This window comes from Glycine max, chromosome 3, assembly GCF_000004515.6.
Source record: "Glycine max cultivar Williams 82 chromosome 3, Glycine_max_v4.0, whole genome shotgun sequence".
In the NCBI taxonomy this organism is placed as follows: domain Eukaryota; kingdom Viridiplantae; phylum Streptophyta; class Magnoliopsida; order Fabales; family Fabaceae; genus Glycine; species Glycine max.
The window spans coordinates 84,385-106,369 of NC_016090.4; the positions used below are offsets into that span (position 1 = coordinate 84,385).

General features: G+C 32.5%; 1 protein-coding gene across 2 annotated transcripts; it reads right to left on the reverse strand.

Annotated features, from left to right (window-relative positions):
* Positions 1-736: 736 nt before the first annotated feature.
* On the reverse strand, positions 737-16,545 carry LOC100778827 (uncharacterized). 2 transcript variants are annotated; one of them, XM_003521498.5, is made up of 15 exons: positions 16,214-16,545; positions 15,989-16,116; positions 15,717-15,849; positions 11,295-11,451; positions 11,140-11,218; positions 10,498-10,538; positions 10,293-10,409; positions 9,259-9,339; positions 8,100-8,162; positions 7,975-8,026; positions 2,823-2,897; positions 2,672-2,719; positions 1,551-1,586; positions 1,386-1,460; positions 737-947 (listed from the first exon to the last, which is right to left on the reverse strand). In XM_003521498.5, the coding sequence occupies exons 1-15, from the start codon at positions 16,371-16,373 to the stop codon at positions 888-890; spliced, it is 1,305 nt and encodes a 434-aa protein (XP_003521546.1). In that variant the 5' UTR covers positions 16,374-16,545; the 3' UTR covers positions 737-887. The 2 variants fall into 2 exon arrangements, with proteins under 2 accessions (XP_003521546.1, XP_014628873.1); XM_014773387.3 differs by having other exon boundaries at positions 15,989-16,128; positions 16,214-16,541.
* Positions 16,546-21,985: the final 5,440 nt, after the last annotated feature.

Consider the following 21,985-nt stretch of genomic DNA (forward strand, 5'->3'; position numbering starts at 1 on the left):
TATTTTATCCATCACTTAAAAAAACATATTTACCAAAAATATAGTTAAGTCCTATTCATGTATTAAAATTATTAAATGTTAAAATAAAAGGAGATTAAGATTTCATCATAGAGATGATATATATCCATTGAAGTTGCTACACAAATCCTTTGCCAATTTTATTTTATTTTTTTGGAAAAAAAAAACTATTCCTAAAAAAGTTTCCGTTACGCATTTTTGAAAGAGTGACCCAATATTACTAAATACATTATAAAACTAGTTTCTATGATATAAAAGAAATAGCTTATAAAAAGTAGTTTCTATAATGTAATTTTTTTACATTGCTTAAATTAGTTTACATAATGCATAAAATAATAAATTACAATAATTAGTTTTTGTAGTGTAAATTTACATTACAGGAACTAATTTTTGTAAAATTTGTGAAAAACGAAAAAAAAAAAATGAAAGATTGAGACGACAAGAGAGAGGGTGTAAAACTGTAAATGGGAGGGGTGAGACAAGGTGAGAAAAAAAAGTGGGAGGGTGCAAGGAAGGCAAGAGGGTGGAGATGAGAGGAAATAGAAGTAGTTTGAAAACATAAAAAAAAAAAAAAAAAAATAAGTATACACATGTTTCCCCGAGGGATTCCGTTTTGGCCCATTGTAGCACAATCACATCTTGCTACAGGTTGCTACAGGCTACAACCTACAGTCACACGTTAAATGTATAGCAATAAAATTTTTATACAAAAGATTAATTTTTCCCGTTCATTTCCTCTTCACAATTAAATGTGTATCAATCTTGACATGAGTAATTGGAACATTTGTTTCTAAAAAGATTAAAATGACTAGCAAATGAATCATCAGCTATCCTGTCTCAAGCACAAGGCCTTCTCCAGCATTCTTGCTTCAGTCAGACTGCACTGAATCTGTGACGGGAGGTATACAATCTATCTTGTACCGTAGCACCTATAGTCCATATATAATAAGTAACAGGTTAAAAAATTGTACCATTGGCGGTACATTCCCAGTCCATGAGCAATACGTAGCAACAAATACTGTCATAGGAAGAAATAAGTAAAGGAACCCTAACACTAACAAGAAAAATGAAATTGAAAAACGTGTGAAGCCAATGCGTAGCAGCAACAAAAGAAATAAATCATTCACACAATGACAATGAGCAAATAATGTGATAGTGATGACTCAAGGAGAACCACCGCACAATAACAATGAACAGATAATGTTTTAGTGATGACTGAGGGAGAACGAGTCTATCCACCCAGGAACATATGCTCTAAAGAAGGTAGTCTCTAATCAGATTTCATATTTCCTATGCAATTTGATCAGTATCTAATCATGTGATAGTTTGCATCTCACTGAATTCGTCAACATGCCTATATACATTACCTTTTTGAAAAAGGTTGAATATGTGTTGTCCCAGATCAGTTTATAGCTTCCAGCCATTAACGTGCAGAAGTTCCCCTAACATTTTAGGCACAAAAACTAAGATGAGTACATACATATCAAATGCCTAGTTAAATAATTAAGCTGCAACGAACATGAAAAACTCACTTGGTCAGACTCGTAACGGCGGTAAGGTAACATCAGCTGTGTCATGTGTCATAATGAATCAGCCACCATAAAAATGAGAAATGGCAAAACAAACATCGAGAAAGAGAACAAAACAGAAAAAGTGAAAACAATGTTATGAATGGCAGTGAAAACAATGTTATGAATGGCAGATGAAGGCTAAAGGCTGATGGCATGGCGGACAAAATAAAAATAATATATATGTATAAATACTAAAAAAATTAGAAATAAATAAAAAACTAAAAATACAAACAAAATGTCTCAAGAACCATAGACTAAATTCTAAATATCATAAGTCTTATAAGAACAATGTCATAAACTAATAACAATCTGATTTTCATTTATTTCAAGAGTTCAAAACAACAACAAAATCATAAAAAGCAATGCAAACACAAAGTAAAAATAAATAGAATTCAGAAAAAGAAAAAATATCTATAATGCAGAGAAAACGGAGAAGATGAATTGAAAACACAGGTGAACTGAAAACAGAGAAGAATTAAAAAAGAGTATAATTAAGAAAACAGAGAAGATGAACTGAAAACAGAGAAAAAGAGTGAAAGACCAAGGCAAGAAGGCAAACTGAAAACAAGAAACAAAGACAAAAGAAAGACTCAGTTGAACAACATGAAGTAGCGAAGAAAAAATGGAGAGAAAAAGAAAAGGGAATAAAAGGAAGAAAAAAAAGGGGGGGAAAACTGTTGGTGATGAACTCTAGAGCTCTAACCATTGCGGTTCAGGTCACCGGCAAGTGGTGGTGGTTGGAGAAGGTCACCGGAGCTCAGTGGTGGATGCTCTTGGCAGTGGGGCAATGAGAGATAAGAGTATTGTTATATGGAAGGACAAAGCAAAAACAAACTAAATATATATGGAAAGGCAAAGAAACTGAACACTTTATTTTATATCAGCAAGCATTTCAAGCACACAACAGAAAGCATCACTATAATATCACCTAAAAGACTCAGTCTATTGACAATTAATTATTTAGTAACCTCCATGACTGAATAACGAAGGCATTTTTCCAACAGAGAGAAACCAGAAAGGCAGAGAAAAAACGATTGAGGATATGATACAGATAACAAAAGAGAAATGTCATTCAAACTTACAGTTTTTTCCCCCGTAGGACTTAGAAACTCCAAACTAAATCCAATATCCTGACAAATAATAAAAGATAGATCACTACAAAGGGACGCCAATGAAAAATATTATAACATTTTCAAATCAAGGTGCAGCAGCACAGCAAGTCAGCAATGATACCATATTTATAGTGCCTTGCACCAATGAAAAATCCCAAGCAATGTATGAGTTTACAGCATCAACAGAGAGTAAAACCTGAAGTAGGATAAAAAACCTTCTATCATATTAACATCATAAAACAGCCCAATCAAACATTTTCTCAAGTAATAACAAGTGAAACCGAGTCATAGATTCATTCAGTAGGAAATCTCAAATGAGATAACAGTAGCACTAAATCATGCACAAATTACAAAAGGACAAAAAGTGTACAAAGAAATAATTTATAAATTAAATAAATTGGCAACAATTATTTGTCAATCATGCTAGTAGCTCTACTAATACTCTAATAGATATCTATATGAGAATGTTGGGTACAAAACACCTATGTGTTAGAATGTTTGCACAAGTTAGGATTATTGTATCCTAATTATTTCCGTTAGTTGTACACAATTAAGCTAGATTATATTTGTAAATCGTGTATGATCCTTTTCAAAATTATGGGGATTCTCTTGTACATCCTTACAGTATGTAGATCAAAGAGGTGAGAGGCATCTCTCAAGTTGATATTAGAGCCAATGTCAAATATGCCTGATCAAAGTCCACAAAAACTGACAGAATACCAATTGATAAGTAATAAAATATAACATAGAACACTCTAATCACTCACAATACAGCAAAGCACCTGCTATCTCAGAGACGAAAGTCTCCTACACAGAGTATTCTCTGTCCACAAATTACAAATAACTTCACACACTGCCTAATTACACAGCCTTCTATCAAATATATACTCCTAATACATAACAACCAGCAGTGATTCTCTACACATATCTGCTATCCTGCAGTTTCTAATATAAAATTAACTACAACCAGTTATTTTACATAATCCTGGAGTTTCTAATACATAACTGTTTTCTAAAGCAGTTATTTTCAACACATAACTGTCATAACTGCCCTGAACTCAGAGTTTCCATCAAAACCCTAGCTATCCCAACGTGCAGCTGCTTTCTAGGACAGTTAGGCTGGGCTAGATTATATTTGTAAATCTTAATCTTGTATATCCTTTCCTAAATTATGGTAATTCTCTAGCGCATCCTTACACCATAAATCAAAGAGCTAGGGAATCTCTCAAGTAAAATTCTTACAACACTGTCCCAACTCCCAAGTAATATTATCCCAAATTAAGTTGAACTATTATGCACTAAGTTCAAAATTTAAGCCTAAAAAATAAATGATAAATACATATTTTATGACAAAGACATCAGGAGTTTTGACACATCTACGATTGTGAATAAATTGGCACAAGTCTCCTTATATAAGTTATCCTCATACCACCTAAACTAGTAGTAACTAATCATTTCACAATGCTTTCATAAACTAAGTCAAATCCATAGGTTAAGATACATATTCTCTAATAGTCATTGATCAAAAGTTTTTCACATTTTTATTTTTGTAATGAAAAAAGAATATAAAAATATAAACACATTTACAAACATCTAGCATGATACTTATATGCCTACAAAACAAACCGTATATTTTAATAAACAAAACCAGTATATGCACATATCAAGCATTGGATATAGGCTGGGCAAGCCAAGCTTTGAATATAATATCCTAGGCCTGCTTTGCTATAAATTGGTCGTGGACCATAATATCGATCACAGGCTTCGATTTAAGGCTCTGGCTGAGGCAGGCCTGCAAGCCTATGTTAAGTCCTATATTGCATGAAGGAATTCAAATACGTGAACAGACTTATGTTTTCTATTGATGTTCATAATGTGAGAAAAGGAAAGAATAACAAAGAGAAAGAAAATGAGAGAATTGAGAGGGATCCTGTTTCTGAAACTGAAATTCTTATTATGAGTATTGAATTGTTACAGTTGTCAGAAAATACAGAAATATACATGTGTGTTGGCGTACAGGGGGTAAGGCTTCCAAGAACTAACTTCCAACTAACTGACTGTTGTCAGTCCTAACTAGTAACTGTAACTATCGAATGCTTCTGGTGCAACCTTCAACATAGTATGAAGTTTTGAATAGGCCAATAAATGCCTGGCCCACATAATATGAAGCTTCTATAAATAAAAAGGACCAAAATTTAGCAAAACAAAATCTCTATATCTATATTCTCTATTTCTAAACAAGCCTGAATTTCATGCGAGCTACACAAAACCATGATACATAATAGAAGAGGATATTGAGATCACGATCCGAAAATTCCAATGAGGAAACAAAAATTAATTGCAATGGATATAAAATTTCAATGAAACTATTAACCATTATTCAGTCATTTTTTTCTAATTTGTTCATATAAATAGACATTTGACAAATTGAACCCAACACAAATAAGAGAACCACCAGAATTTTTAAATCATAATTGTTGAAAATCAGAATATAATATTCTGTATTTAGTAATAATAATGGATTATAGGCACATAACCTTTGATTTAGAGGAAAGATAATATACTCTATTTATGTATAATTAATATAATTAGCCTAAATAAACACGTATCTGTTGTGTACTCGAACACACGGGTTTTAATCAATTATTCCTCTGCTTCTCTTATTTTAAGATGGTATCCAAAGCCTAGCCTAACAGGTATTTTGAAAATCATGCCTGCCCAGTGGACCAATAGCCCCGGAGAATGTTGATGTACAAGCAGTTAATTATGTTAATAAGTTGATATACAACCAGTTAATTATGCGGTTTATGCTAAGATCATTTGAACACAATGAAGCATGTCATTCACCTATAGTAATAGCCAAACTAGTTAATTGTGCAAGTTTGCAATGCTATCATGTGCCGCATCATGTAGCTGGCCCCTCTCCATGTGATGTGCTGGCTGTCATATTGTATTTTGACATCACGACATCACAGCCATGCCTTCATCAGACAGGGAAAAAATGCACTTAGCTTGACAGTTTTGAGTGAATCACCTAGTTATTTGGGGACCCCATTCCCCCCTGTATTCGTGAAATTTGTTGCCCCCCCTGTCCCATCTATCACCATCCAATGGCAGTACATGTCTAATCTGTTTCTGCAGGTTTGTGATCTCCTCTGTTCTGCTTCAAGACCTCCGATTACGGATGACAATGGATAGGGTCTTATAGTACCGTCCTCATACCCGTGTTTTAAAAAATATTCGTACCTACCCCCATATCTGTGCGGGTAACAACTTTAATCTTCATTCCCGTACCTGTTGGGTACTTATATACACATACCCGCACTGGTGACCCATACTTTACTTGTATAAAGTTAATAAATCTATAAAAAAATATATTAATTAGAAAATTACTACAAATAGATTGAAAATTTTCTCTTAAGTAATCCAAATATAACATTAAATGCATCTACGCATAATACTACCTCTGGTCCTATATATATAAAAGAAACAATTACTTAATTCATCGAGACTAATAGAAGTGGTTAGTTTAGTTAATTTGTCATAAATTTAAACTTTATTTCAAGACTACCCATGACATTAAATGGTTCAAGAGGTGATTATTTTTCAAAGATAATTTATTTAACCAATAAGTATGCATTGTTTTGTTGATAGCTCAATAAGTGCACTAATTTTCATGGAGAAATGAGTGCATATCATTAATAGACCTCATAATTAATTAGGGGTAAATAAAAAATTTACTAATAAAGTAGTCGTATGCTTCTTATAATTAGGACCAAGAAAATATTACATTTTATCTCTAATATATGAGACACAAGGTAATATTAAAAACAAGCAAACATAACATTGATTTTCCGAAACTTAAGTCATAAATAAACATTAAAAATATAATCATCAAACTTTACAAAGATAAGTCATTAAATATGTGCAACTATCTACACTACTAATTGAAGCAGCAAACAAAACAAAATATCATTCACAATTTGAAGTCAATCTTAAAATAACTAATCATAATAGTTCAATATTCTTAAATAAAATAATATAAGGTATGTTGAATTAGAATTCACTATTCTATGTTAGACTCTTATTGTTGGTCATAAAATTAGGTAAATATAATTTTTTATAGAAAAAAAAAAAAATATATATATATATATATATATATATATAATATAAATTATTTACTTATGTAACATATTTTAATAAATTAATATTCAATACTTATGATACATATTTGCAGGGCAAGGCGGGACACAGCAGGTACTATAGTACCCGTACCCGCACCCATCCCAGCAAAAAATTGCGGGTAAATACCCACCCCCATTCCTAGTCCCAATAAACAAGTAATTACCCTCCCTGCTTGCGGATACTATTGAGAGTACCCATAGGGTCCGAGTCCATTTTGCCATCCCTACCTCCTATCTTTTCTTTTGTGTGGTTTGCAACTCTCATCCCTAAGTTATTGATTTGTTAATTTCATCTTATGGTTAACGTGTATCTAGACTATGTTACTTTGGCTTTTGATCATTAATGATGAAAATGCCTTCAATTTAGGTTTTTTATTTAGTATGACTATCAAATTCTCGAGTTAACTCGCTAACTCTTATAAGTTTATGAGTCCACTAATCCTCTGCGAATTGATTCATGTGTAAACTCTCTTTTTAGTAAACTAGGTAGACTCTCGTGTTTACCATTGGATCAACAAGTTAAAATAATTAGACCAAAACACAGGTTATTTTGGATTGTTTTCTGAGCATTTAGGATTCAACATACCTTCATTTGGTGTGTTGTTTCTGAATCAAAGAATCATCACTTCTAACAACATTAAACCCTCAATGGGAATGTCCTACCACTACAATCGCCTCCGCAAGTTATTATCTAATAGTGATGCATTACTAAACTTGGTTATTTAAGTATTGTGAAATTTATGGTTTACTATTTTACTTTATTATGTTGTTGAAATGTTTAATTATTATGTTATCTATAAATATTTTGTTATTATTTTTATACGAAACGAGTCTATGAATCGAGTGTATGGAACTTATACGAGTCTACGTAAACTCTCGAGTTTAATAACCTTGAGTGCACTATAAATTACTTTTGTATACCTAAAAGTCAACATGGCGGTAATCTCACTATCCCAAAGTCTTTTTGGCCTTTTGGGCCACAATTCGAGATTGACAACTATGGTCATACCCGTAACTAGCTAATATAAACATGTCATGATAAAAAAATAAAAAGAAAGTTAATAAATTTCACAGCCCTAGTACATATACCTCGTAAGTTTTCCCGGCTGGAACATTTATCTCTTTGTAGTCATCATTTTTCCTGAAATGAACAAACTTCAAAAATTACTTGAAAATAGAGAAAATCATACAATAAAGCAAGATTTAATATTTACCTTGCTTCCAATGCACCAGCAACCTCTGCTGAAATAAAAAAAGGTGCATTTGCAAAGACCTCACTGATAAAAAAAACACACACAAAACCTAGCAGGTTGGTCAACAAGAACTAGAAATCTAGCAGAAGTGAGAACAATAACAAATTTCATGTTGAAAACTCTAAAGTCTAACAACCAGTTCAACCTAAAACCTTAGGTTGATAGGGGGAGGCAGTTGCAAAGCAAAATATAGAAAAATGGAACATGTGAACACATACAGCTAAGACAGTTCAGATTTCAGAAAGTTGAACATGATAGGACGGTTATGTGATGTCTCTTTAGGCAGTTTATTTAAGAAGTTATGGATCTAAATCATTAGTGTTTGTGTGCTTAGGCAGTTATTTGTATGATAGTTACTGGCTATTGCGTGGTGTTTTAAGTGAGTAATTAGTATTGAAAGTCTGTGACCTTTCTCTGGTTTAATACTTTAATCCAGATAATATCTAAACAAAACTACCCAGTTCATGTATGCAATTCACTCAAGTCTAACAAACAACAGTGAATCCAAACTTCAATGAAGCTCATAATACATAATGGAGCAGCTCTACTTGTAGCCTAAAATCCAATCAGAAAAGTTCGGCCGAGAGAAACGTATAATCAACAGATAGATATTATCAAGTCCCTTAGACATCCTCAGGTCAATCATATGGTAACAGTTGGTGCATAAGATAAATACACTCCAGCATGAATGGAGTGTTAGAATAGAATATTAAATTAAGGAATTTATCTGTTAGATATAGCATATGTAGCACGTGTTACATGTCTAATTCGCTTTAATCATATGTAACATATCATTATGACTTTATTAGCCTTTATCACTTCACCCCATTCATGTAAGTATAAATACCATAGTGTGTGGTCTGTATTAGAAACAATTTCCTAAACATCTAATGTATCAGAGCCTAGTTCAATCTAGGGGTCTGTATTAATCTAAGATTTTGTAAACAGGATCTGTATGATAGAAACTTATTATCCAACATAGGGTTATTAAAAAGTCATGAATGGTGTAAGAATCATTTTAATTTTACTAGTACAAACAATTTAACGTGATTATTAACAAATAACAATTATGGCCCAAAAGTTAAAAGCATGAGAAACATCAAGATGAGCATTATTGTACCTGATAAATGTCAAAAACCTTTCCAACTCCATGGTATAGACATCAACAGCTTGTTCCAGGACAGCAATTTGTTCCATTTTTCTATCAAATTATACAGAGAGAGAAGATAAAGTGTTACAAAAGTGCTCCACGTTCTAAAATATTACCAAAACACTACATCTTCCATGAAAGGAAATTAAAAAGCCTCTCAATCTATCTAAACAATAGAAGAAGTCCCACAAGATGTCCAGTTCTGTATCATGATAAAATGATGGACAAAACTTAGATACAGTTCCATAGGTGCTGTTTCTGCAATTCTCCCATCAAAATTGGAGTTTTACCTAGGTAATTTGTGTAGTAAAAATTTGCATTAAAAGATCATGCAAATTACCTAGATGAAACTCCAATTTTGATTGGAGAACAGTGTAAACAACAATAAAGAACTGTATACAAGTTTTGTCCTAAAATAATCTTCTAACTCAAATGAGTTCTAAAACCTCACTTAACCAAAGCACCAAATAAAAGAAAACAAGGAACATCTCAACAAGACAATCCTCCTTCTATCAATTCCCTGATATGACAAACAATTCAGGTTACAAAATGGGTGGTGCCTCATTACATTGAAGTAATTAACTATATTAGAAATATTTTTAACTCATCATATTCCTAACAATTGCAAAAATCCAAGCCAGACGAAATCATGGCTAAAGCCAGCAAGTAGAAAACCCCATGATGTTTGAAGATCTAGCAGACATATGTCTGTTATAGAAAAGATGATCATCAGTGGAAAAGTTCTTTTTTCCATTAAGCAATTGATTATATCCAAGTTACTTACTATTAAATAAAACTCAGATTAGAAAAATAAAAAATTTCATGATTAGACAGTCATTTCCAAGATAGAAGAGGATCATAGTGAGTCATATCCTATTCCAATACATTAGACTTTACATAATTGCTGGTCCTCAATATTCATAGAAATAATAGTAATTTAGCAAAATCAACCATAAAACCCCATAATTGAAGCATTAAACTACTAAAGATGCAGAGTATCTCACAACTTGTTAGCATCATATCGTGCCCATGATAATGAAAGGAAGAGTCGAATAGAAAGAATCATCGAGGTGAGGCTGTACAATGGTGGTCCATAGCGATGACGCTGTTCCTCCATGGGCCTACCAGAAGATAAGAGTTATTATTATTATTATATGCAAATATTATGAAAGAAAACTCGAACAACACTGAAAAACAGCAATTTTGTACCCATCGTCATCATTTATCTGCCGAGTAAAATCAAGTAATACCTACAACTCACAGAAAAATATCTTGGAATGAGTAAAGATACCAAGTACTAATCCAAATCCAAATAGTCAAATACATAGAGTTTAGTTCAAATACAAACAAATTGATCAGAAAAGTAAAGATGATGATATCAGTCACATATCAAGATGATCAGAAAAACCTGAAAGATGGAGCTAGCCTCATTATTTGAAAACATTGAAATTACCCATTTGTTTCCTATAGCGGTAATAACTTTCCCTTTTAGTCCGTATAGTTTAAAACATCTCATTTTGGTCCCTATAGTTGCAATTCTTTACCCTTTTGGACCTCACTATCAAGTATCCATTTACATAGTTTGAAACGAATGTGGCATGGCTCATTTAATCCACCTTCATCTCAAAGGTGTTAGGTGACTTTAGACAGCAAGGAGAAAAAGGTGATTGCAAATATAGGAACTAAAAGGAGAAGTTGTTGCAACTATAGGGACCAAATGGGTAATTAAACCTAAAATGTATAAGCTAAAACAAATTACACAAGTAGACAGTGTGAGAGAATAGATGCAAAACAGGAAAAAAGAATAATAGGCCAGCACAGCCATGAGTTAACAATTTAAGATAGCCATACCTGAGGAACCCCAACAAGGTACTTCACAAGTGTTTTATAGACTCCTGTTGCAGAACCAAGCTGAGCTAATTGCCTTCTCCTATGACCAGAAAGTTGTTTAATATATTTATCTTATTAACTCATGCAAAACCAACCAGACAAGGGTTGAGCCACACCTGTCCATTTGCTGTTTCCACAGCAAAGCATACCGGTCGTGTATGCTACCACCAGAATTTACCAAAGTGTCAACCTCTGCTTGCTTATTCCTCTCTGAGCGTTCCCGTTGTTGTCTAATTAGTGTTCCTCGAAAATCTTGAGGCAAATATGTCATAACTGCATATAAATTTTGTTGAGTTAAAAAAGAAAGAGGTGCATTAGAATATATGAACAATATACAATATTATCTCACTTATATATTAAAATCTTAAGATTAGTTTCCGTATTATCTCCAAGGATTGGTTCCAATATTTCCTTATTATCTCATGATTTGTTTCCTAATTATGTTAGGATTATGATTTGGGATTAGTATAAATAAGGTTAATGATATACATTTTTGAGTTTCCTAATTGGGGGTCTAATAGTACTACCCCTCCAAAAAAAAAAGTTTCACCTTGTCCCTAAGTTAAAATTTTGCAAAAGACTCCTTGATGTTCACAAGAGTTCTTGAAGTCCAGGTAGAGATGGCAATGGATAACGGACCCAAATCCCAAAAGATACCCACAAAAATTACCCATGACAGATAGGGTAATTACCCCCAAATTTCAACGGAAATGGATGTAAGTATCTTAGTATCCCCTACCCCATACTCTCTCACACATAAAAAATAAATTAAAACAATGAAATTTATGGAAACCTAGATACCTTTATTTGTTATATAGTTTGAAGATGAAAAGGAATATAATAAATGTTGCACTAATCTCTTTATTCAATTAGACTTGTGTTAGGTCTAATCATTAATTTTCTTTTCATGTTCTAGTTTCAGTAGGTATTAACGGACCAAAGCACTATTTTCACGTGATAAGCAACCTTTTGTAGTAAGACTCTAATTTTGAAGATGAAGTCAAATAAGCATTTGCTGTGTTTTAAGTTTGGCTTATTAACTTTACAATCACAACTAATTAGTGTAATGTACTATCTTTTAACAAATTTTGAAGAGTACTAGCTCAGGACTTGGAAGTTAATAAATTTGTTATTGCAAAAATTTATTGCAATATTTGTAATATTTTATAATTATGCTCGTACTGTTTCATAAAAGTTCTTTCAAATGTATTTTATTTGAATTTGAATTATAGTTGTTTTTTTAATCAAAACTTTTTTATTCATTATTTTTCATAGTTTTGTGTGGGTAATGGATAAGAGTACTCAAATGGCCAGCGGGTAAGTATGTGGGTGTGCGTCCTACAGCACCCCCCACCCCACCCCCAAAAAAACTGCCATGCCATTTCGCCATGGCCGCTATTTAACAACACTGATATGGGGACAAGCCTATTTGTTGATTGCACCTTTAGTTCCAAATCCTCATTTCTTTTTTATCAGCAAAGATAAGTATTTATATATTGATAAAGAGTACCAGCGGTACTAAAATACATATATGTAGATGGCCGTGCAAATGGTTCCAAAACAGACTAAATAGAGTCTATGAGGGAACCATGCAGGCTACATCAGAATAGGAATTGATACTAATGTAAGTGTCTCTTCATTATTAATACAAAAACCCTTCTCTAATGTTACTAGACCACTGATTGAAATGTAGTGAGAAGTCCTTCTCCAAATTGGATAGCCATGTCCACAATAGGAATGCTGCGTCATCAATCACTTTGTTAGCGTCGAAGGAGTCATTGGAGAATATAATCTTATTCCTCTTCTGCCAAATACTCCAAGTTACTGCCAGCCACCAACATTTCCATCTAGTGGTTCGTATCCCCCCAGCCATTATCAACCCATGTTGGAGGAAATGTTGCTTTGGGTCATTCGAGAAAGCTGTAGAGATGTTCACCCATGATAATGATTCCCACCAGATGGGGATGATTTTCCTGCAATGAAAGAACAAGTGTCCTACATCCTCTTGTGTATTCATGCAAAATGGACAACTCCTATCCATGACCTCTATTTGTCTCCTATGCAAATTTACTTTAGTAAGCAACCTATTCCTGAGTAGTCTCCAAGCAAATACTGCATATTTAGCTGGCACTTTTAGTTTCCACAGCTCCTCGAAGGCCTCATCCTGTATCCCGTCAACTTCTGTCCCCCTCATTAGATTATAAGCAGTATGCGCCGTGTATTGCCCTCTATGGTCTGCCATCCTCATATGAAGCAAGACCACATGAGGTAGAGGTTATAGTGTTACTTGGGGAGAGATGGCTCACTTGAGCAATGAAACATGAAATATAAGATGGACAGAGCAATTAGCAGGCAGCCTATCTCACCCTTCTCACCACCTGAAATAGGGCATAGAATCATGGATTCAGTTTCTCATTTATTTTTTTGGCTAGAGCTTGTAGTCTACATGGTTGGAGTTTGAGAAAGACACATTGTCCAACTTGATAATGCAGCACCCCATGGACTTGATCAGCTTGAGCCACGCAATTTCGGGCCTTCATAAGAATAGCTTGCAACTGCTAATAACATAACTTTCTAGTGTGATTTGGTTGACTTCCTCCACATAGGACGGAACTATAGTTCCCTTAAGCAAGGGTAGGGGATTCCAGCCATGCAGAGCGTCAGACTGTATTTGGTATTGTAGCAAATACATTGGAGCTGTGGTATTTGATATTGTAGCAAAACCTTGCCTAGCTTAACCAGTGAGGATATTGTCTAGGCTTGTGCCCTATTAAACACTTGAACTAGGTCTCCAAACATTTGTTAATCATCTCTACTTGCCCATCAGACTTTGGGTTGCAGGCTGAACTAAAGTTGATTTTGATTCCTGCTTTCTTGAATAATTCGGTCCAAAAGTGCCTTAGAAAAACCTTGTATCTGCTAATCACCATGCTAGCTGGAAATCCATATAAATAAACACTCTCAAATTAAAATTGCTGCAAAAGCAAGTACAATGAAGGGATGACTAAGTGGAATAAATGGGGGTACTTAGTAGGGCAATCCACCTCGATTAAAAGACACATGACTTTTTCCAGTGTTTTACATCACTATTTGATTCATTTTCTCTCTCTTCTTGTTGACTCATAACCTCAACTACTCAGATCCGCCTTCTTTGGTTCAAATCATGCACTGTAAGATTAGATATAATCTAGCCCAACCACTTTCCTAGAGACATGAGCCTAGCTACATTGCTTTCCCTGATTAATCAGTCTAGCCTCACAATGTTAGGAACAGAATTGAAATGATGAAGAAAAGAAAGAATTTTACTAAATATAAGAAAAGAACAGAAAATAGAAGAGAAAATTTCCTAACCTTCTTCCCCTATTTATATCTAATAAAACCCTCTAATTAACTAATTCATTAATAGTCCAACTATCTTAACTAACTCTTCTTTCTCCTTGTATCCTAACACACAACTTTACCACAAGTATCAGTAGGCCACATGGCTTTCCCAAAGATATTAGCCTGTTCTCGTGGTTTTCCCAAAGACATAAAGCTTGGTTGGCTGGCCCTGCAATACTACCAAAGAATCACCCTAGTTCCTCTATTAAACAGTCTCAAATTGTAATTGTATAGTTTGATGTCGTTTATTAAAAGAATTTATTCGTAACAAGCTTACAGTTTAGTAAACTTTTAGCGGAAGGGGAAGTGTTAGAATATAAGAAAATCTCATTATGTATTAGATTATCCTCTAGGATTATTTCCCTACTTCTGCATTATCTCCTAGGACTAAATATCATATATATATATATATATATATATATATATATATATATATATATATATATATATATATATTGTTTCACTAATTATTTAGGATTATGAGTATAATTTGTGTTTCATTCTCTTTTATCTTTCTTCGTCTCTCAATACCAAATACCCTGTAATTTCAACATGGGTAAAAGCAGAGAGTTTTACATACAGTTCGATACTTGTCTAGACACTAACTACAGAAAAAACTAAAAAACACAAGTTATAAAACAATCTCCAGTCAGCTTAAAGAGGAAATTGCTTTTCCAAATAGGTTTAGCCTTTTACATTTCTCTTTATAGAAGCCACTCTACAAGTCTAAGACATTTTATTCACACTTTTTAAATCTACCATAATTTTCCGATGTCTCTCCTTATGTCCCTGTATACACGTACTTAAGATTTTAAGGAAGGAAAGAACATTTGACTATTTGAGAGAATACTTGAGTGAAATTGCCCAAAACACACTCATCCTTGGGAACACATATACAGAATAATCACAGAAAATAAAATTAAAATAAACAGAACATGCAACTTGCAAGAAAGAATAATTAGGCTAACAGTTCCAATTTAATTTCCTAAGTTGCAATGAATCAAAATTCTAACTTCATTTCCAAAGTTACAATGAATCAAAGCATATTGCATACTGGAACAGATTTATTATTATGTAGTTTCTAACACACATTTTATAGACTTAGGGTTTGCTTTATGATTTCCACCAAGACATTTGAGTAAAAGGTTAGGTGGTACCTGTGTTAAATACATGTTCAGCATTTTTAGTTTGGAAAGATTCCAAAGCCTTCAATGTATTATGAAGTTTATCTTTCAGTTTCCCAAGCGTAATGGAAAATTCAACACAGTCAGCTGCGGACTGCTGCTTCAGCTGCATCCATAAAATATGTTTTTAATCTAAATCGTTTTACAATTGAAGGGAAATCATGAAGTTATCATATCCTGCATTCATGAGTTACATTAAAAGTCAGTTTAAGACATGGAAAATGAGTTTAAAAGATATACATTACCGCCTCTGGCCAATTAGAACTTTGAAGTAAAAAAATTGTTTCTTCAATGTACTCTCGATTCTTCCACATGTTCTCATCCATTTTATGCGGGGGTTGCTGATCAGCTTCATTAATTAAGATGCGTTCTCCTAACAAAAGGACTATTCAGACATGAACGAAGTAAATGTAGGCAAAGAGGTTGGGTAATACTAAGGAGATGAAGAAGAAGAAGAAAAGGAAACGAACCTTGGATAGGAGGATGCTGAGTGAGGAAATCATTAGCCATTGAACGAATCTGAGAAGAAAGTGTGGAGACATGAGCAGAAAGAGGAGTAAAAGGGTGTTTGTCGTAATAAGAGGCCAGAAAGGCCCTAGTTATGGGCACCAGACCCTCTGTAGAAGCCATCGGAATCGAATCAGATCAATCAACCTCTCTTCTCTTCTCTTCTCTTCTCTTCTTTTGCTATGGAATATTTTCTTCTCTGTTTACTCCAAGCCCAGGTCAGGTCTAAGTCGGCGGCAGTACAGAACAACAACTGTCAACGGCTTGCCCAATGCAACAAATCCATTTTTACCAATGTTCATCTTTCTATTCATTATTTTAATATTTAATCTCCTTCCCGTCTAATAAAATTATAATATTAATACGAAAAATAGCATTTTAATGTTTTGTCTCTGTTTTTGTAGATGCAATTGGCTTTGATGTTTTGATGATGATCATGATGATGTGTTGCAATTGATGCAAATGGGCTTTTCAAGATTAAAATTCAAGACAATACTTCAAGATTACAAGTCACAACATCAAGATGATCACTAGAATATTAGGAAGGGAATTCCTAATTGAATTAGCAAAGTTTGGCCAAGTGATTTAAAATAAAAAGTGTTTCTCAAAGGTTTTACTCTCTGGTAATCGATTACCAGAGGATGTAATCGATTACCAATGGCCAAATACGTTTTATAACAGCTATAAAAATTTGAATTCGAAATTTTAAAAGTTGTAATCGATTACACAATTTTGGTAATCGATTACCAGCAGTTAGTAAACGTTTTAATTCAAATTTTAAAAGCTGTAATCGATTACACAATTACTGTAATCGATGACCAGACAGGATTTTCAGAAAAATAATTTCAAGAGTCACAATTTTTCAAAGGCTTTACTCATGACCACCAATGGTCTATATATATGTGACTTAAACACGAAATTGCTCAGAGATTTTCATAACAACAAAGTGTTTATCCTCTCAAAGAGCAAATTCATTTTATCCTCTTAAGAATTCCTTGGCCAACTCAATTGCAATTCATTAAGGAATTATTTGAGTGCTCAATCTGTAAAATCCATCTCTTTCTAGAGAGATTTGTTCCTCTTCTTCTTCTCATTCTCTAAGGGATTAAGAGACTCTGAGTCTCTTGTTGTAAAGGATCTCTAAACACAAAGGAAGGATTGTCCTTGTGTGTTTAGAACTTGTAAAAGGAATTTACAAGATAGTGGAACTCTCAAGCGGGTTGCTTGGGGACTGGACGTAGGCACAAGGGTGTGGCCGAACCAGTATAAAACTGAGTTTGCATTTTCTCTTCCCTTAATCTCCTTTGTTTATTATTGCTTTATATTCATATTCAAGTTGCTTCATTTGAATTAATATTTAAGAAGATTGTCATTAAGGGAATTCATAATTTGAGTAAAAAGTGAAATAGAATTTTAATTAGGGGAAACAGTTTGGAATATCTTAATTCAACCCCCCCTTCTTAAGATATCTGAGGCCACTTGTCTAACAGTTTTATGTTGCATAAATAAATGTTTAAATATATAAAATTTTAGTATTATAATTATTTTGAAGTATATAAATTATAAATATTATAATAAATAACTCATTCATAATTTTTTTAATAAATAATTAAATTTAATTTAAAAATAAAAATAAACTAAATCAATTAAAAGATTCACATTCAATATAATTATTCTGATTCTAAATTATATATATGCAGAGGATGTATAATAAAAGTGTGTTTGTTTTTACTTGGTTTATACTTTCCCAAAATATGTTAAACGTTAAATATAAAACAATTACACTTGGTGATGATTGTTTCTTAACAAAATTTAGATAGTGATTCCTTATTTAATGCAACTAAACTTCAGTTTTGAAACCACATCTGAACCTGCATCTGTTTTTTTTTTTTTAATCACCATGGTTATCTTACTCAAGCTTTATAGAGATGACATCCTTGTTCATAGTTTTCATTCATGATACAAAAGAATATTTTATATTGTTTGCTTGTTAGGCCGTAGTGTTAAAGATATTTTTGTTTTGCATCAGTACGTTAGACACATTTTTGTTTAATGTCAGAGAATATAATGCTTCAAATCCTAATCCTAATCCTAGGTCATAACCCTAATCCTAGACCACAAACCCTAATCCTACTATAATAATTGAACCATGGCCCTTAAACCCTAACCATAGGTTAGGGAATCCAATGTTTTACGTCAATACGTCAGAGACACTTTTGTATTATGTTCGTGTGTTAGAGACACTAGACACTTTCACTTTACGTTAGTGTATCAGAGACACTTTTGCTTTACACTAGTACATCAAAGACACTTTTGTTTTACGCTAGGGAATTCAATACTTCAAACCCTAACCCTAGGTCGTAAACCCTAACCCCTATATATAGAAGTCGTATTCACCTTCATTTAACACATTTGCATAACACTTTCTTTCTTTATTACTTTCTTTCAACTTTGCCAACACAATACACAACATGTCTTCCTCATTTGTCAATTGGTTAGTACACTACAATGGTCAAATAATCAAAAAAAAATAAAAGGAATACGTCTCAAATAAAGCGAGGTTTCACACTTAAAGCCTTGAAAAGAAAAATCCACCAAAGGATCCGACTACAACTAATTTAAACCAAACACATCTTTTACTCAACTTGTTTTTGTACCATTTTTCACCAATTTGTTAGACTCACAAATATTTAGTGTTAGTAAGGATCAACCTCACCCATACTAAAGTACCCCTAGAGTGGAGTCTACCTCATCAACCCAACCAAACTCTCTTGATGTAATGACTCTCACTATCTATTTAATGTTTATTTCCAGTTTCATTGTATCTTTTTGTGCTTATTTACATGTATTTGGTTTGATCACCCTTTTATATGTTATGTTTAGGGTTTAGGCATTAGAAAATGTTTGTAATCCTTAGAATCGAAAATAATATCTAAATGCTTTATTGCTAGGGATAGTGTTAGGTTGTTTAGCTTGTGTATGCATCTCCATTAGTCATGCGGTTCAACTAATTTAGTTCTTGAGGGATTAAGAAATAAATTAGGGGAAGTAGGCTCTCTCATGTGAGGAATCACGGTTAGAGTACATTAATAGATGTAGGTGATAACTGGAGTAATAATAAATAGAGAAAAATTAATTATACAACATCAAGAGTAGTAGTTTCGGTAGGAAAGCCCCAACATATTCGAATCCTGCGTTCACAACCTTTCACCACTCCCAATGCTTGTTTTTCTTACTTGATCATAGTTTATAATAGTATAGTTTGTCCAATTTAGAAAAAGACTCAAATTGCACTTAGTAAATCTATTCATTAATTGTACGAAAATTAGATATACATCTTCTTGAGTACAAACAAAATTCTTGTGAAATCGATACTCGATCTTATCATTTTAAAATACTACTTGGAAAAATTGGTGCACTAGCCAATCATTTAACGGACACATTGCACAGAATTACAAGAGGTTCAAGAACAATGACATCAAAAAACTAATTATCAATATGGTTGAGTGTCAAACTTCTTTCTCTTCATATTAAATATCACATAATTTTGTATTATTCACAATATTGGAATTGTATGATTATAACAACTCAGCATATACAAGGACAAAGCTTACATTCAATTATTGTTACAACAATCTAAGGGAGGAAGCAGATAGTGATCGAGCAATTAATAGGCCTAGGGAGATTTTGGGAGAAAAGTGGACTCTCGTATGGGATGGTGGCCGACGATGGGGACATATGATCACCAGTCTTGTTGAGTTGATTAATTTGGTACTCAAGAAAACACAAAATTTGTCAATAAGTGTGATGATAAAATCAACATATAAGGTGTAATGCATTGTTCCACCAAAGAGGGAAAGAAGTTGCAACAATGATTACATTTGGCCAAGTTATACGAAAGTACTAAATAAGGTTATGGAAGTCGCACATAGAAAGGCAAACTCTCACATTGTTCTTGAGTTTCATCAATGCGGCACACAATTGCTAGTCCAGGATTCGGTCCGTTAGAAATTTCATGGTCAAGCTAGATGAAAAGTGGTGTGATTGTGGCAAATTCCAAAAAGTGCACATATTTTGTTCTCATGTTGTTGCTTGTAAGCATGCTCACCATGAGTATAGGAACTACATACATCATGTGTATACGTTGGAAAGTGTCTCCAACATATACAAAAGGATTGTTTGAGAAATTTCATAGCGAAGCGTATTGGTCACTATGTCAAGAGTCAAGAATCTGCCCTGGCCCAAAGAAGAAAAGAAATTCTAAGGGTCATCTTGTCTCCTTTTGTATATACACTAAAAAGAATATCTGAGAATCAGGTCAACCAAAACAATGTTCCATGTGTCGCATCTCAGACCATTCAAAAAATAAATGCCCCACTGTACAGACTCAAACCAACAACATTAAGTTTATGTTATATTCTTTGTACTTTAAAAAATATTGTTGTACGATTTCAAATTTAAATATGTTGTTTTATTGTTTGTAATCTTATATCTATTTTGTAATTTAAATATTTTAATTCAATCTAATTTTTTGGTTAATATGTTTTTTATTTCAATTATATATTTTAATAATCAAATAAAATGAAAATACAAAGGATTTCAACTCTAGATGATTCCTTATTTATTGATTATGAATTGTTTTTGGTTTATTTAGTCTTTTGACTCTATATTTTTGCTTCTTTTTTTAGTTTGGATATCTAAATATTCTATAGTTTTTATGTGAGTAATTTTTATGGGTTTTTAGTCACTATTGATATTTATTATTGTGTTTTTGGTAAAACTACAACAAAAGGAAGATATAAGGAATAAAACCATGCTTATTTTTGTCTTTATATTTTTCCAAATAAGCGATTTTAGTCTTTCTATTTTTTAACTGAGATATTTCATCACTTTTAAAAAAATCAATAATACAAAGGATTTCAACTCTTCAAAAAATTATAAAACAAAAAGTATGCAAAAAATTAACAACAACATATGCAAAATAATATTATTTTAAGTTTAAACAAAACATAAATATATATATATATATATATATATATATATATATATATATATATAATTAAAATAATAAATAAATAAAAATAAAAAATAAAAAAACAATTTAGTAACAAATAAAAGAAAAAAAAATAAAGAAAGCAGATAAGAAATTTGTTTCCCAATAACGGATTTCTTAATTTTTTTTCTTTAAAGAAGTATAGAAATCGGTTTCCTTGAATAACTGATTTTTAAACTCATACTAAATAAAAAAAGTGAAAAAATCAGTATGGAAAAAATCAATTTCTCACTTGAATAATGTTTTATATTATTGGATAAATAATTTTTTAATGTATTGTTTGAGTAAATAATTAATATAATTTATTTGTTTATATTAATTGGGTAAAAGATTGTTCCTTCTATTGTCTTTGTGGGAGAATCATTAGCACCAATTACACCAACAACATTTATACTTGTTAAAATTAATCAAATAAAAGTTAATTAAGGTACTAATCACGTATGAATTGGTATTTTAATTTCTCATAACCTCAAGTTGAAGACAAAACATCATTAGTTCAATAAAAAGAACTCAAATTAATTTTGATTCTAGTCTCTAATGAATAAAAATTCTTTTGTTGATTAGAGTCATTATGAGAAGTTATTTTTTAAATTTATTTTGATTCTCTAAGAAAAAATTTGCATTGACTTGGTTTTTTTTCTTGGAGAAATCAAAATCAGCTCATAAAAAATATGTTTTCAAA

Excerpts from the sequence above, each read along its gene's own strand:
- LOC100778827 (XM_014773387.3), bottom strand. The coding sequence starts at position 16,373 with ATGGCTTCTACAGAGGGTCTGGTGCCCATAACTAGGGCCTTTCTGGCC. Across the intron at positions 16,129-16,213 it reads TCAGCATCCTCCTATCCAAG|TCCTTTTGTTAGGAGAACGC; the intron begins GTTCGTTTCCTT and ends ATGTCTGAATAG. Across the intron at positions 1,461-1,550 it reads GCCGTTACGAGTCTGACCAA|GGGAACTTCTGCACGTTAAT; the intron begins GTGAGTTTTTCA and ends CTAAAATGTTAG.